Below are 17,317 nucleotides of genomic sequence, written 5' to 3' on the forward strand. Positions count from 1 at the left end.
CCCCTCCAACACCACGGGCTGCACCTGCCGTCCTGCCTGGCCAGAAGGGACCGCCAACCAACCTGCCCTGGGAACGGAGCCTCGGGGACAAGGAGGGTGACACCAACACACACACACACACACTCCTCTCCTCACACTCGCACGCTCAGTACTACCTCTTCAGCAAGACTGACCTCGGGCTTCCTCCCTCCTCCCTCCTCCCTTTGGTCCTCAACCCTCTCCCTTAAAAGCACGGGACCTTTTGCATTGCCTCCCTAAAGGACACTTTCTCACTATATACATATTTATATCCCTGGTAGCCATTCACATTTGCATTTTCCCTGAACATCATCCCTCAGTTTTTGTTAACCCTTAATAAACCAATTAGTTTGTGGAGCAAGCCTTGGTTTTAGAGGCAATTTCTGGGCGTGCTGGGGGTGTTTTCTAACTACTACCCTGAAATATGGTCCCACAGTGGCCGTTCCTCCGTGAGAGGCGAGTGCCACATGTGACCCTCAGTCTTTTTTAAAAAGTCCCTCCACATCAGGAGGGGGAGTCGCAAAAGCACCTGACAGCCGGTAGCCCCCCAGTACCGGCTGGTGACACTCACCCAAAATTTTGAACTCTGGTGAAGAGGCACCATAGATTTATGCTATTAGGTCTTATTATGCTATTAGGGGAGACCTTTTTAATGAATATGTGTCTAAAGGGTGGGTGCAAGGAGGATGGAGCCAGACTCTGTTCAGTAGTTCCCAGTGACAGGATATGGGGCAACAGGTACAAGCTGGAACATAGGAAGTTCCATTTAAATATAAGGAAAAACTTCTTTACTATGAGGATGACCAAGCATTGAAACAAGTTGCCTAGGGAGGTTGTGGAGACCTCTTCTCTGGAGATATTCAAGACCCACCTGAATGCAGGTCCTAAGGAATCTTACTAGATGATCTATAGATGTCCCTTCCAACTCTGACAATTCCATGATTCTGTGACCTTCCAGTTTCCCACAGACTTCCACAGTTCCCTTTTTGTCTAGGTACCTCATTTTCTTTGCCTCCTTCTGACCCTCTTTCTCCTGGCTCTCCTTCTGACCCAAGTACTGTGGTGGTGCAAAATTCCCCTTCCACTTGGTATTTGGTGTGATTCTCCCTCCCTGAGCCACACATCCACTTGAGACAAGTCAGATATGCATAGTGAAAGACAGTGTACCAGAGCCTTAAGGCACCCTCTTAAACATGTCTGGCTCCTCTTCTCCCTGTTCTTTGTGAACAACATTTATGATCTCTAGAGGTCCCTTCCAACTCCAGCAATTCTGTGTTTCTGTGATCTAGATCATAAGCAGTGGACCAGAGCTTTGAGTTATTCCCTTAACCCACTTGGCTTCTGTCCCCACCGTATCACCTTGGAACAGTAATGGCAATCAGTCACTTCCTGACAGCCTAATGCCTCTGTATTTGTGGCCCAAAGGGTGGGTCATAAAAGAACTCAAAAATCCAGCAAGTTCTGGCCCTGTACAGCTGGTGGAATGTGCTAGAATATTTCATCATCTGAGTTGGGCTGGAATGGAAAGACCTGACAACAGTAAATTCTCTTGGATCCTATTAATTGCAATGCTAAACAAGACCCTTTGAGAGACCCTGGAATGCAGCAGATTGTGACCAGAATCTCCCTTGAGCTGGGACACCTCTCAGGGATTTCTTGATCTCTGTCTGCTGGCAAACCTGACAGAAGACCAGGGTGAGATCAACCTAGAATCACAGAATCATAGAATAATAGAATGGTTTGTTTTGGAAGGACCTTAAAGATCATTTAGTTCCAACCCACCTGCTGTGGTGTCATGTTGAAAAGGGCAACATTTACTTGTCCCAGAGTTCCAAAGAAGACTTTCACTGAGACAGCTTCATAAAGTTGCCACGTCAGAGTCCCACCAAAAGGACTTTCACTGAAGCACTTTGCCCACCTCAGAGCCCTAACAAGGACTTTCACTGACTACACAATAGAGTCCAAAGGGTGGTGGTCAATAGTGCAGAGTCCAGCTGGAGACCTGTAACTAGTGGAGTCCCTGAGGGATTAGTGCTGGGTCCAGTCCTGTTCAACATCTTTATCAATGACCTTGATGACAGGAGACAGAGTGTCTTCTCAGCAACTTTGCTGATGACATGAAGCTGGGAGGATTGGCAGATGCACCTGAAGGCTCTGCGGCCATTCAGTGAGATTTGGACAGGCTGAAGAGCTGGGCAAAGAGGAACATAATGAGGTTCAACAAGAGCAAATGCAGAGTCCTGCACCTGGGAAGGAACAACCAAATGCACCAGTACAGGCTAGGTGATCTTCTAGAGAGCAGCTCTGTGGAGAAGAACCTTGGAGTCATGGTAGACAACAAATTATCCATGGGACAACAATGTGCCCTTGTGGCCAAGAAGGCCAATGGTATCTTGGGGTGCATTAAGAGGAGTGTGTACAGCAGGTTGAGAGAGGTTCTCCCCCCACCTTTACTTGGCCCTAGTGAGTATTATGCCCAATTCTGGGCTCCCCAGTTCAAGAGGGAAAGGGGTCTACTGGAGAGAGTCCAACAGAAGACTATGAGGTTGATTAAGGGACTAGAACACCTGCCTTACTATTAAAGGCTGAGGGACCTGGGGCTTTTCAGGCTAGAGATGAGAAGATTGAGGGGGGATCTAATTAATGTCTATAAATACATGAGGGCTGGGCATCAAAAAGGCAGGGACAACCTCTTTTCACTTGTGCCCTGTGATAGGACATGGGGCAATGGATTCTAACTCGAGCACAGGAAGCTCCACCTCAACATGAGGAAGAACTTCTTTACTGTGAAGGTTACAGAGCACTGGGACAGGCTCCCCAGAGAGGTTGTGGAGTCTCCTTCTCTGAAGACTTTCAAGACCTGTCTGGATGCCTTTCTGAGTGATCTGCCATAGCTTTCTCTGGTCCTGCTCTGACAGGGGAGTTGGACTCGATGATCTTTTGAGGTCCCTTCCAACCTCTAACATTCTGTTATTCTGTGATTCTGTGAGACAGTTTAAAAGCAGAGTAAAGATAGTTTATTGATGCAACAGTTATAACAAGTCCTGGATAGCTGATGATAAATTCACTAGATGCATAGCTTTGAGGTGAAGATAGAAAAGACAAAATAAAATATCTAACAGTGTCAGAGGTGCAAGTCTTGCCAAAAGGCCCCTTGTTTTGGGGGAGAAGAGAGGATTCAGGCCCATCAGCCCATCTGGATAGCTGTTGATCTCTTCCTCTGAAGAAAAAGAGAATTCTAGGACTAGTTTATACTAAATGATGAGATGGAACTAGGTCATAAATAATTTTCTGATTGGTACCTACACAGGCTGGTATTACTTATTAATTATGAGAGGGGAGGGGAAAAGAACCACTGTAGCTCTTGATGCAGATTTCTCAGATGCCATAATTTCCATTGTTTTGGCTTATCGCAATGACTGCCAGGCCACAGACTCCCAGGGCCTTCTTCCTGTTCCAGAATTTGTACTAATTGCCAGTCATCAAGTTTGCAGTCAAGATGCTTGAGCCAGGCATCAGAGTTTCTTCTTGGTGGATACTTTGGCTAACACAATGATGTATTCCTTCTGCCCCTACTTCTTATCTGGTATAAGAATCACAGTGACTTAGCCTGCTGTCTTTTGCAAGAGAGTCCATCTGGGGTGCTGGGGAGAGAGGGTAGACAGACTGGCAGGACTGCGTTCCTTTTGTTAAATTTAACAAAAGGGTCTGTCCTGTTGTCCCACACATGGGCAGAGACACCTCACACTAGACCACATTGTCCAAAGTCCTGTCCAATCTGGCCTTGAACACTTCCAGGGACGGGGCATCCGCAACTTCCTGGGCAGCCTGTTCCACTGTCTCACCACCTTCACAATAAAGAATTTCTTCCTAATGTCTTCAGAATCATGGAATGGTTTGGGTTGGAACCTCCGTGAGTCTCATTTGCTGCCTGTGAAGGAATGCTGATGCATTGTCAGTATTCACTCCACACTTGAGAAGTGGGAAATTTTAACAATAGGCTGACCTCTCCCATCCACCTCTCTCTGTGTTTGAAAAGACACATTTGCCTTCATGAGAGTGGGTGTCTTTTTCCATTGGATCCAAATATCTCTCTCTATCTGTGTCTCTTTGTATGCTTTTTGTTTATATATATGTACATATATATACTTTGATTTAGGATACCTTGTAGTAAGTTAGTGTGAATCCTGTAATTCTCAAATCTATAATTAAGTTGTTGTTTTAATTATAACATATTCTACTGAATCACTTTGTTAGTCTTTAAATTGGTTAATTATTAAGGGCTGCTAAAATGTAACCTTTTGATCTACCTCACAATAAATCTGCTAAATCATGACCATGTCAAAATATTTCATCCACAACACCCACTCCCACTTTGGCGTACAAAGACTGAGCTTTGTTCATGACCTCAGAAGACCTCACTGCAAACTCCTGCATGTTTACTCCTTCAGGAAAAAAAAAAAATCTTACTAATTACTCCTTTTCGTCATGATGGCTGCTTTTATCATCTCCTACCATAGCAGCTCTCCAGGACCACTGTCTGTGTTTGAGCCAGGATGAAGCCAGTTTTCCTTTTACTGATTTTTTTTTTCTTCAGTAAGCTGTCCTTTAACTAGCAGCAAGTGTTCCAGCTAGTGGACTGATAGTGCTAGAATGTTTATGTTGCTGCCAAGATTTCCAAGGTCACACCTTTGCCCTTCCATTTCAGGATCTACCGGGAGATCTGTGACCCTGACCCCAGCCCTGTAGGAGGCTGAGTTAGACAGACAGCAAAATTGGCCAGAGATATTCCATTCCATATATCTATGTAAGCTTAGAGGAAGATCAGAGATCACAGAAGACAACTTCTTTCCTGCTTCTTCTTCCCTTCTCTTCCATCCATTACCAGCTTCCAGGGAGGACTCCATCTGTCTATCACTGTCAACCCTCATAACTCTGCCCTCAGCTTCTGTCTTCTCTGCTGCTTTCTCCAGCAGCACTTGGGGACTTTTCAGGACTGTTCACACCTCAGGAGATGCCATGGGAGTTGCTGGGGGTGGGGGGAGGCTTTTGCACATTCCTGAACATATTTGTATATAATCGTACATATTTTCTTTTATTACTGTTTAATTAAAGCAGTCTAGTTTAATCTTCAATAGAGTTTCTCTCCCTCATTTTCTCTCTCATTCCCTCCCTGGGGGAGGGGAGAGGGGATCAAAAGCGTTGTTGTCTCTGGTATAATTGCTGAATCTGAGTCAAACTGTGACAGAAAAATGGTCAAAAGCACTGTGCATGGAGGAAGACACTAGTCCACAGACATGGGAATCTTCCAGGACTTCATGAACGGAGAGACTCCACTTCCTGGCACACTGGTTTATTCTCCAGTACTGGAGAAGATATATTCCAAGAAGAATACCTCACGCTGGTGGAGGGGGTATGGGGTGTGAGGAGAGGAGATTAAACAGAGTACCTTCTCCTTTGTGTAGCTGACGTGTGATGTCAGCAGTCTTAGTGTGTCTTCTGCTCAGCTATCTTGTAGCTCCTGACAAGATTTTCTTTCCTCTGGCCCTTTGGACATCCAAATCTGCCATCCAAAAGCCATCAATCATTTTCTCTGTGATAACAACTCCTGCCTTGCCCTCTCCTGCACTAACACAGTGCTCTGTCTCACCTGCATTGTGGTCTGGAACAGCTCCACTTTATATCAAGCTGTATATTAAGCTTCACCATGATTTTAACTCTTTTGTTGAAAAGCTTAATTTACAAAATCAGAAATGAGACAGTAGAACTCTTGGGAGGACTTTGCAGAAGAAGTAAAGTAACGTTTCAGTGTCTCACTGTAAGCAGAGAGTAATTCTCTCCCAGCTTCTGTCTCCCCAGAAGTTCATAAAGAGTGTAAATTCATCTGGACATCATTGTTGGAAAGAAAACAAAATGTCCACAGTAAGCTTCTCTCCATATTGTGTCCAGTTAAACCTTAACCCTGATGGTCCTATATCCTTTTGGTCATTATAGGAAGAATTTATAATGCCTTCACTTCCAACTGATCAAAGAAACCTGTCATGGGCCGGTATCAGGGGGGCTCCCAGCTGTCAGGTGTTTCCATGGCTTCCCCCGCCAATGTGGAAAGGTTTGTGAATGAGACTGAGAGTCACACGTGGTGCTCGCCCCTCACAGAGGAATGGCAACTGGGGGACCATATCTTAGAGGGTAGATTAGAGTACCCTCTCACCACGCTTACTAATTATTACTGAGACCAATGTGTGTGTGTGTGTGTGTGTCTGTGTGTGTGTGTGTGTGTGCAGTTACCCAGCATCCATAGTGCGTGGCTCCCGGGATGCAGCTGGCAGGCTTGGCAGGAGAGCCGTGGTGGGGCCAGCATCCCAGGAACTGGGGCAACCACTCCCAGCAGCAGCAGATGCGGCAAACGCAGCTCTAATCCTGGGGCAGGTGGCAAGCTCAGGCTGGGCAAGCTCCTACTGCCGTCTGGTTTGGTTTAGGCTGGGTAGGCAGCAATCCCTTGGGAGCGGGCAGGCCTCAGTGAACAGGCTTGAACCCCCACAGAGCAGGCAGGGCCCCACAGAGCAGGAACGATCCCTGCAGAGCGGGCACAGGTGGATCCCCCTTTCTGCGTCTCCGGGCAGCGGTCGTGGGGCAGCCCCCTCTTCCCTCTCGGCTCCTCCAGGCAGCGGGGCTGGCATTCCAGGGGCTTCTGGTGCTGCAGCAGGGTCTCCTCCCAGGCAGGGAGAGAGCCATGGCCCTGCAGATCTTGCCCTCTTTTATAGATCAGAAGTCATTGTTCAAGTAAAATATCACTGTTTAAATGAGCCAATTAGCACTGGCCAGGTACGTGCTCTGTCAGAGGCATCTTTAACCTATTGTCCATTTTTCTGCCAGTTATCATAACCCCTATGCTTTGTTCTTGCTGTGGACTTACCTGGTGAAGCAAGGGGCCTGTTCCAGTCTGTCTTTGGCTAAATCAGCAAAATGACGCCACTCTGGCTTTGCTGGCTTGAAAGGCATTTTGTTTAGTCTTATGTGGGGGGAGAGAAGATGGACCGTTCCCTACAAAACCCTACCAGAGAAGGGTCATTTGTTCTGAAGCTCAGAAAAAAAGAAATAATTAAGTGACAATAAGACTGAAGAAAATGTATCTCAACACAAAGGAGACCATAAGATAACCTTTGTTTTAGATAAAGCTCTATGTCAGTTGGATCCGTCAGCTGGTTATGTAAACAACCTTCCTAAAATACATAATCTAATGTAGCACCTGATCCAGCCAGGATGGGGAAAGTGTATACGTGGCTCAGCCCTACCAGAGACAATCAGATATATGAAATTTGAAGAAAGCAGTGAACTTAAACTGGCTTCAACACATGAATGGGGACACTCAGCATCATGATGGTGAGAGTATAGGAACTTGTAAAGGGAATCACATTTGTATTGTAACCCAGCTGTACATTGCAATTATTATACCGTACTTCTGGTGTGATTTCAATACACTGCTGGGTCATTTTTCTAAAACAAAATGCCAAGGAAGGAGACCCTCAGCTCATCCCACACCCACCACATTGTGATCCAGTAACAGATATCCTGAGCCTGAAGGAGGATCACAGGCCCAAAGCAAAGCATCTGACCTGCAAAATGTTATCCCTGGCAGCACGACTGCTTAAAAGGGGGCCCATCTTAAATGCCTCTATGGGAATGCCAGAAGCATGGGGAAAAAACAAGAGGAATTGCAGATATGTGCATGCCTGCAGGGCTAGGATGTTATTGGTACCACTGAAACATGGTGGAATGACTCCTATGACCAGAGAGTGGATATGTTTGGGTATAAACTCTTCAGGAAGGACAGGCAGGGCAGAATTCTGCCCTGGGCTCAGGGATGTGGTAAAGTCACCTGAGTTCCTTGTGTTCCACTATGTTGCCCTTTCAGCAGGTATCAGGGAGATTAGGGAGAATCTCCCTGTAGAATGACCTGTGATTGTGAGGCTTCCTCTAGCAGCCTGAAGAAACCTTTGTCTACTTCCTCTCCTTGATCGAGTGGCTTGTAGTAGGTGTCCAGTGTGACACTACCATGTTGGTGTGTCCTCCAAGCCTTTTCCAGAAGCTCCTGACTGTCTTTCCCGTTCTATGAAGGAAAACTCCTACCCATCTCCAACATTTAGGAAACACTCTAAAAGACTAGAAGTGTCAAACACCTGGCTGTGAAGACTGTGTTATCTCCAGAGCTGAAAAAAAAAAAAGTAGATGGCAAATACTGATGTCTAAATACATAAATACCAAGGTATATTTCATCCTACCTCATTTTAGATGTCAGAGCATCTATCACAGTCAAAGTCTGAATCATAACAATCTAAATAAAGTCTGAGCTTTGCATCTGGTGCCCTTACTCAGGCCAGTGGGGAGAGATATTGCAGGGGAAACAGAAGTAGTGTTCCATTGTAGGGTGATGGATCACCCACAGAACGTTCTGCTACCTTTACATGGGTGAAAGAAAGATCTGAGATTAATGCCGTTGATACACCATAAGTAGCTTTATCATCTCATTGAAGACATCTGCAAGGAATCGGTCTCGTAAACCTTCCTTTCATGTTATACTTGAACAAAACCAGTGTTCCAGGATGTAGCTTGTCTGAGCTACTTGAGACTTCTTTAGAAATGAATTTTGAGAGAAAATTCTAATTAGAAAGGAATCAGTCTTCCTGAACTCCAGAGAAGGTGTCTTCATCTGAGTTATTACTCTTTGCTCCAGTGATCAGCAGGGGAGAAAAATTAACTCAGGCCTTAGTTCGCCTCCTCCAAAAGTAGCAATACAGGACAGGCAAGCCATGTTTTAGAAGGACCCATTTTTCTCCCAGTGGCTGTCAGAAGAGTTTGAAGACTAAAGCTGGCAGAAGAAAATGCACAGTAGACATCCAGGTTTTTTTGAGATTATTTCCACCCAAAAATGCAATGTATACACACTGTCCAGTACCAAAACAGAGATGTTGTGCATTACAAAATCACTTTCTGCAGTCCCTGTGTCAAGTCCAAAGGCTCAATGCAGTTAAGGAGATGTGGTTTATGTGACAGATGCAGCTGATCACCGCAACTTGCTCAACTTCTCTCCTGCAACCAAAAGCCCTCTCCCTGCCACCTCTCTCTCCCTGGAGGACTTTGGACATGGACAAGATTCATATACATGAGGGAGATGCTTGTACAGGCTGGTATGGCAGGTAATGAGTTCACTTATGATTGTTTGATGAAGCAAGCCCCTCACACACTTGACAATGCATACTCTTCATGCAATTTGTTCACAGCATTCAACTAGATCAGTGGGCATTTGTTGACATTGGCTTTACAACCATTTCTGCCCTCTGTCCCAGATTGTCCTTATGACCAAAATGTGCAGATACAAGATGGACAAGTGGAGTTTAAAGTGGGTGAAAAATTCACTAGATATCCAGGCTCAGAAGATTCTCACCAGAGGTAAAAACTTAATCTCCCATAACGCAACCTTGATCCACTGAATTTGCAACATCAGAATGTCTTCTCATTACTGCAAGCAAAAGACAAAGGTGCAGACAAAAGGAGACAGAAAGAAATGCCATTGTCTTGAGAGCTTAATAAAACCCTTCTGTTTACCATTTCCCTTGCCACTAAAAACAAACCAATGAAACTGGAAAAGCTCCCTAATTAGCAACATGGTAATGACTCTTCTTCCAAGTCTTAATGAGTGGTAAAAGACATTCCACACTTCAGCAGGGGCAGGGCTGGGTGATGCTAGCCTCTAGGTCTCCTGAAGGGGATTGCACAGATCTTTAAATCATTACATAAAACCTGGTTGGTGGGAGCCTTGAGTCATCTTCTCATGCTACTGTGGAAAAGCTCTTCCTTTAGGAAGTCTAGTTTGACTAGTGTGTGCCAAGGGGATCCAATTCTGTGTAGCACCTCTTCAATACTGCAGTGAACTGCACAGATTCAACACCCATATTAGACCCAAGGAAAGATTGAATAAACAGGTGAGTAGCATAAGCCATTGATTTCCTAAGATCTTTAAAGATAAGCTTCTCCTCATCTCTTCTTAGCCAAGATCCGGCTTTGTTGCAACCAAAGAGATATGTTTAAATTAAGCAACCCAGTACAGAGTGTAATGCTTAACCTTCTATAACCTGGAGTCAGATGAGATGGATCCTCTGGTGAGGCCTCTCATGATTTCTTTCATTTCTCCAGGTTCCTGAGGGCTTAATTCTCCTCCAGGGTTCCATTGCTGTTGCATCTACAGTGTTCATTCAGTTTTACCCCCATTTCACTTCAGAAAGAAAAAACCCAGGTGTGGACCTTCAGGATGTCTGACTTTCTCTTCCTGGGCCAGACATGCACCACTATCCAAGAAGACTGAGTATACACACTCCTGCCCCTTTGCTCCTTACCCAACACATGAAACAACTTTAGCACCAAGCCACTGAAACCTCTCTCTGATAGGTGCTGCACATGGTCCAATGGAGATACAGACCTCATGCTACATCATCTAGAGGGTGTTCTCCACCCACTAAGAAGTCCTTTTCTGTGGTTGTGGGATGGAATAAGTGGTTCCTAGAAGGAAAATAATCTTCCACCTCCAACCTAGATGCAGTGCCTTAGTCATCAGGTCTAACTTGTAATGACTGCTACACGAAAGAATCCCAACTAAAAATAGTGAATTGTTGAGTACACGTCTTGGGCAGGATCTCCAAAATGGCAAGTCCAAGATCACCCTTTCCAGGATGATTCATCCTGGCTAGCTGATGTTCTTGTCAGTTCAAATGACTCTAGTGACCACAAAAATGCAGATAGGGGACATGAAGACAAACAGTGCAATGTAAAGGAGTTATCCCTGTGATCAAGTTCCCATCTGGCTTAGGTTGAAGGCCAAACTGAACATGAGCTGCATGTCTAAGATTCCTTAAAGATCTGTAGCACTTCAAGGTAAGGCGTATCAAATCTGATAGTGCACTGACAGGGGGCTTGGACTCGATGATCTTCAGAGGTCCCTTCCAACCCCTAACATTCTGTGACTCTGTACCCTTAACATCCCATGATATGTCTTGAACAATCCCTACATGCTTTTATCATGCATCCCATAATGTGTCCCATACTGCTAAGGAGTAACCCTCTCAATTTGATCCAATCCCACTACCCCATCTTAATGGGCTTCACATCTATACAATGGTACTGCGGCCTAGAGTGTCCATTCACCTCTATAAATTATTTTGGGTTCCACATCTGCCATTGTGACTCGTCTGGATTGTGGAATCTTTAATGGGCTGACAACTCTCCTATGATGGTCCTGGGACTTACTGTCTGAGGGCATTATTTGGGTTCCCCACTTCCCAATTTTCTTTTTACCATTTTTTTTTCTTCCTCTTCTTCAGTGAACTCTCTTTAAAGCAGCACACTTGCTGAAAATAACAGCAGGTTTTCCGACCAGTTGACTGGTAACACTCAAATGTTTATATTTAATGCTGAGAGACCAAGGTCACTTTGATCTTCTTGCTGGATCAGCTGCTTCAGACACAAAAGGAGCAGAAGGACTGCAACCTTCCCGTAGGGAGCAGTGGACTAGACAAGTGGCAAAATTGGTCAAAGAGATTATTCCAGCAGAATCTCCCCGTAGTGTCTGAGCCAGCAGAGTAAAGATGCGACCTCGAAGACCTTGAAGTTAGAAACACATTCCACTGTTATCAGTCTTAGTTGGAACGCTTTGGTGCTAGTTAAAAGACAGCTTACTGAAGGAAAAAAAAATCAGTAAAAAGAAAACTGGCTTCATCCTGGCTCAAACCAGGACAGGTCCTCTGGGGTCTGGACAAAGATGGGAAGCATCCAAAACTCCCCAGAGCAGAGGTTTGCACAATACCTGCTGCAGTTTCATGAACACCAGGGCCAGAGCTTGGCTAGATCTGTGCCCTAGACAAGGAGAGATCAGTTGCATGGCTCTCTGCATTTATTCCTTGCATTCCACAGCATTTTTCAGCCTTTGCATGGTCCCTTCCAACCCCTAACATTCTGTGACTCTGTACCCTTAACATCCCATGATATGTCTTGAACAATCCCTACATGCTTTTATCATGCATCCCATAATGTGTCCCATACTGCTAAGGAGTAACCCTCTCAATTTGATCCAATCCCACTACCCCATCTTAATGGGCTTCACATCTATACAATGGTACTGCGGCCTAGAGTGTCCATTCACCTCTATAAATTATTTTGGGTTCCACATCTGCCATTGTGACTCGTCTGGATTGTGGAATCTTTAATGGGCTGACAACTCTCCTATGATGGTCCTGGGACTTACTGTCTGAGGGCATTATTTGGGTTCCCCACTTCCCAATTTTCTTTTTACCATTTTTTTTTCTTCCTCTTCTTCAGTGAACTCTCTTTAAAGCAGCACACTTGCTGAAAATAACAGCAGGTTTTCCGACCAGTTGACTGGTAACACTCAAATGTTTATATTTAATGCTGAGAGACCAAGGTCACTTTGATCTTCTTGCTGGATCAGCTGCTTCAGACACAAAAGGAGCAGAAGGACTGCAACCTTCCCGTAGGGAGCAGTGGACTAGACAAGTGGCAAAATTGGTCAAAGAGATTATTCCAGCAGAATCTCCCCGTAGTGTCTGAGCCAGCAGAGTAAAGATGCGACCTCGAAGACCTTGAAGTTAGAAACACATTCCACTGTTATCAGTCTTAGTTGGAACGCTTTGGTGCTAGTTAAAAGACAGCTTACTGAAGGAAAAAAAAATCAGTAAAAAGAAAACTGGCTTCATCCTGGCTCAAACCAGGACAGGTCCTCTGGGGTCTGGACAAAGATGGGAAGCATCCAAAACTCCCCAGAGCAGAGGTTTGCACAATACCTGCTGCAGTTTCATGAACACCAGGGCCAGAGCTTGGCTAGATCTGTGCCCTAGACAAGGAGAGATCAGTTGCATGGCTCTCTGCATTTATTCCTTGCATTCCACAGCATTTTTCAGCCTTTGCATGGGCAGGCAGGAGTTCAGCCATCTGTGGCAGAAGGTATCTCCTGTTTTGGTGGACTGAGCTGTGCTAGTCTACCTTCCCAATTAACCAGGTCCACTGAACATGAAGGGAGCACAGAGACACTAAGACATGACTGTATCTCATGCATCTTAATGTGAAGAAACCCACTGTAGCAAGTTCGGACAGGCAGGCTGATCTGCTGTACCTAAAAAAAAGCATTTTTAGGTAGCTTGTCTGGAAATGAAGCCCTAAGTTGTAAGCTCAAGGGAGTAAGTCACAAATACTACCCACCTTTAGATGTAAGTTTCCTGGATGTTGTGTCTGCATAAGGAGTATTTCTATACACCAACATTTGTCTTGGCAGGAAGCCATCAGCTATATTCTGAGTCTGAAAAAGGGCATATAACTAGGACTAGCACAGGACTAAACATGACTTCTCAGTATTCAATTTACAAGTGCTACTTGTCTGTAGAGAACACAGAACATTTGCCATTACACTGAATGACTCACATTGTGTCCCCCACAGATGAGTAATACAGTCACCTTCACTACACCTCAGAGATAAAAGCAAGCTGGCAAAACAAAGCTGTGAGTTGTTTGGAGTGGGGAGCATCTCTCAACTGAAATAACTTACTGAACAACTGTTCATTGTTATGTGCACCACTGCTACAATTATGAGGAAGGGACAAGTTGGTTGTCGCTTTTTCATTTACAAACAGTAAAAAAACCAAAACAGTAAAAAGTTTTAAAACTGAGAGAGACTATTGCAGTACCAGAATTAAGGCATGGACATAGATTTTAAATTATCTGTTCTACCTTTATGGTCTCACTTCTCTTTTCTTTGTGGTAAACCTCCCCTGTCATACCTATTTTAGAGCTCTCCTCTCCTTGTTACCATGCCTGACTGCAAAGACTCTGTTGCATGACTGTCAAATATATCCCATCCTTGATTAGTAGTCCTCATTCATCAAAGACAGATCTCTGGCAATCAAAATCAAAGTCCTGTCTGCAACACAGAGCATGCATCCAGGTGTTGAACCACTGGATAAGATCTTTTCTACTCAAGCCTTTCCAGTTTGGGCCCTCACATCCCTACTTAACCTCAGAGCTCTCTAGTCACTCTCAAAACACATTGGGCATTATCATTGTTGCCTACATGAAAAGCAGCAAAGGGTAATACTCCAAAGCCATTACAAGTCCTTCTGCTGCATATTGCATATATCCTCTTTCAAAGAAAAAAATTTCCTGAGACATCAGGCCAGGTTAGCAGACTGGTACATAAGATTCCTAAGAGAGTCTCCTAAAGATGTTATAGGACCTTGCTCCTTCATGAGGAAAAACTGTCTGAGCACAGTTCCCTGTGATGAATTCCCTGATCTTTCTTTTTGTCCCCATCAGTTCCAAGGTGGCTGAATCTGTTCCGAAGATAAAGACTGCAGACGGAGCAGGAGCCTTTTTTCTATTGCCGGAAGCCACCAACTTCCAGTCTTCTCCACCTTGACAGCCTCCCTCTTCTGTGTGGACTGCCATGGCCTCTTGTCGCGAGCTGGTACCAAGGCTACCGGCTGTCAGGATGTTTCTGCGACTCCCCCCCCCCAATATGGAGAGGTTTGTGAATGAGCCCGAGGGTCACACGTCTCACAGAGGAACGGCCACTGGGGGGCCGTATCTTAGAGGGTAGATTAGAGTACCCTCTCACCACACTCACAAATTGTTACTGAGACCAATGTTTAGTTTACAAATTAATCAGTTTCTTAAGGGTCAACACAAACTAAGGGATCAAGGTTCAGGGGAGGTTGGCTAGGCGTATATTGGAAAAGGGATTCAAAGGTGCTATGGTCTTATGAAAGGCACATTCCGAAGGAGAGGTGTAAAATCAACGGAGTGAAAGGGTGGGAGTTGAGCCCGGTAAGAAAGTTAGAGTGTATGTGTGTGTGTGTGAGTGTACGGTTCCCAGGATGTGCTGGCAGGCTTGGCAGGAGATCCGGGGGGGTAATCGGGGCGACCACTCCCAGCAGCAGCTGCTGGCAGGCATGGCTCTAGTCCTGAAGCAGGTAGCAAACACAGGCTGGGCAGGCTCCTACTCAGGTCCAGTTTGGTTTAGGCTGGGCAGGCAGGGTCCCCCGGAGCGGGCACGATCCCCGCGGAGCGGGCACAGGCGCCCCCCCCTGCTCCCCCCTTTCTGTGTCTCCGGGCAGCGGGTGCGGGGCAGCCCCTCCTTCCCTCTCGACTCCTCCGGACAGCGGGGCTGGCGTTCCAGGGGCTTCTGGTGCTGCAGCAGGTTCTTGTCCCGGGCAGGCAGAGAGAGCAGTGGCCTGCACATCTTGCCCTTTTTTATAGATTGGAGATCACTGTTCGAGAAAGCACCACTGTCCAAATTAGCCAATTAGCACTGCCCAGGTACATACTCTGTCAGAGGCAGTTTTTAACCTATTGTCTATTTTTCTGCCAGTTATCATAACCCTTATGCTGTTTTCTTGCTGTGGACTTATCTGGTAGAGCAAGAGGCCTGTTCCAGTCTGTCCTTGGCTAAATCAGTAAAAAGGCACCACTCTGGCTTTGCTGGCTTGAAAGGCATTTTGAGAACCACACCTCTGTCCTGCCTTCCTTGCTGTGTAGCTAAAGTTCCTGTCTCCATTAGACAGGGACTACCAATGCTGAACTGGAAATAAATCCATTCAAGGTTTCCCTGCACAAGATGGGCAGGATTTTTTTTGTCATTTCTTCCTATAAACAAAGCTAATGTTCTTTGAGCTCCTTAACACTGAGGAGGTGAGAGGCAACAGCACCTGCAGGGACATGCAGTGTCGAGGAACTCCAGCCATTGTCATACTGCATTATACAGAATTTCCAAACTGGAGTGAAAGAGACCTTTTCAGTCTCTGAAATCTGCAGCAGTTAGAGCATGATCATTTGAGGGTCAGAAAAAAAGGGCACAGGAAACAGGGACTGCATGTCAATGCCTGCTGCTGGGGCACGTCTCCACTGTGGAGCTGTCACTGCTCTACTGAAGTTAGGCTCTTTCTGGCCTGAAGAAGCTGCAGTTCTGTGGTATTCATGACAGAGAGGTGGAAAAGGTCCCTGCCATCACATCTTCTTGTGATGAGGGCCAGGTATATATAAACAGGCATGTTCATGCTCACCTGTTTGAAAATGCATGCAAATTTGTCTACACCATGCATTCAAAGAAATCTATCATACACGTAAGTGCATTCGCCAATTAAAAAAATATCTACACATGACCACCTGTAGATTTAACTAGGCACAAGCCTGGCAGGGCTGGAGCACCCCATACACCTCAAGGCCCAAAATATGCTTTGGCTGGAAAACAGACACAACCTAAGCAGTGGAGGAAGCCAAGCAGGCCTGGGGAATCTCTCTGAAGCCTTGTGTTAAGAAGTAGTAATATTGAAACTCAGCAGTGCCATCCATCTGCCTCAGAACAGAAAGATCGTTAGCAATCAGAAAGAGCTAGGAGAGAAAGATGGAAAAGGACATGGCTCTTCCCAACATATGAGAATCCCTTGGGTTTTTGTTTGGTCTAGAATTGCAGGGCTGAGAGAGGCTTTGTCTTTCCTGCAAATGGGGCTGAAAACAACCCCCCAGGAGTGCCCCAGGATAGTGTCCACAGTCTGTACTGGACCCCTCCAGCAATGGCTGTGAATCTTCTTCCTGCAATTACATGTCCCATCCTGAGAAATTTTAGGAACTCTCGTTCCAACATTTAAAACAAACTTCATTAGAGAATAAGTATGGCATAAACAAGAAAATGAAAAGGCACCAGGAAAATGCAACACAGCCTGTATCATTAGCTGGGATGTCTTACATTTCAGAAGAGTTTGTCAGAAAATTATTAACCCTGCTAGGGCTACCTTTGAGCCTTGGGCAAAGCAGGACCAATATAAAAGCCAATGCAGGTTCTTGGTCTCTCATCCACTTCATTCTCCTTCTTAACCTTGGGAACTAGGTGAGTCCTGGGTGCCATCTTCTTCTTCTGTTCCTATGGGATGAACTGGCGTCTCAGTGAACATGTCTGATAATACCTGCTTTGTGCTATGCTGGGGCTTAGGGCTGCCTGTCTTGCAAGGGGAATCAGGGAAAGATCTTAACATGGAGAAAGGCTGCAGCTGGGCTAATAGCACTCTTGGGCTCTTGGGTATGAAAGAGTTTTCCTGGCCCTGGCTCTATTTGCACGGTGCCTGGGGAAAGAGAAAAAGAGGCAAACAGACCTCCCTGCACTGCCTCTGACTCCATGCCCAAATGTCCCTTGGCTCCCCAGTGGAGGGTGGACGGGCTGCTCCTCACATGCCTCCATGTGTCCTCC

The 17,317-nt window shown here is 45.6% G+C and overlaps 1 gene segment (V, D, J or C); it reads right to left on the minus strand.

Moving 5' to 3' along the window:
- The window catches only part of LOC104386564, a gene marked incomplete at its 3' end in the record, with an annotated part of 12,012 nt that extends 7,087 nt beyond the window's left edge, over positions 1 to 4,925 (minus strand). The window contains 1 exon segment of the V gene segment in view: positions 4,904 to 4,925. Within this exon segment, the coding sequence occupies positions 4,904 to 4,925 (22 nt within the window).
- Between the last annotated feature and the right edge of the window lie 12,392 nt (positions 4,926 to 17,317).

The sequence above is a fragment of the Chaetura pelagica genome, unplaced genomic scaffold (assembly GCF_000747805.2).
Source record: "Chaetura pelagica isolate M959 unplaced genomic scaffold, ChaPel_1.0 scaffold923, whole genome shotgun sequence".
In the NCBI taxonomy this organism is placed as follows: domain Eukaryota; kingdom Metazoa; phylum Chordata; class Aves; order Apodiformes; family Apodidae; genus Chaetura; species Chaetura pelagica.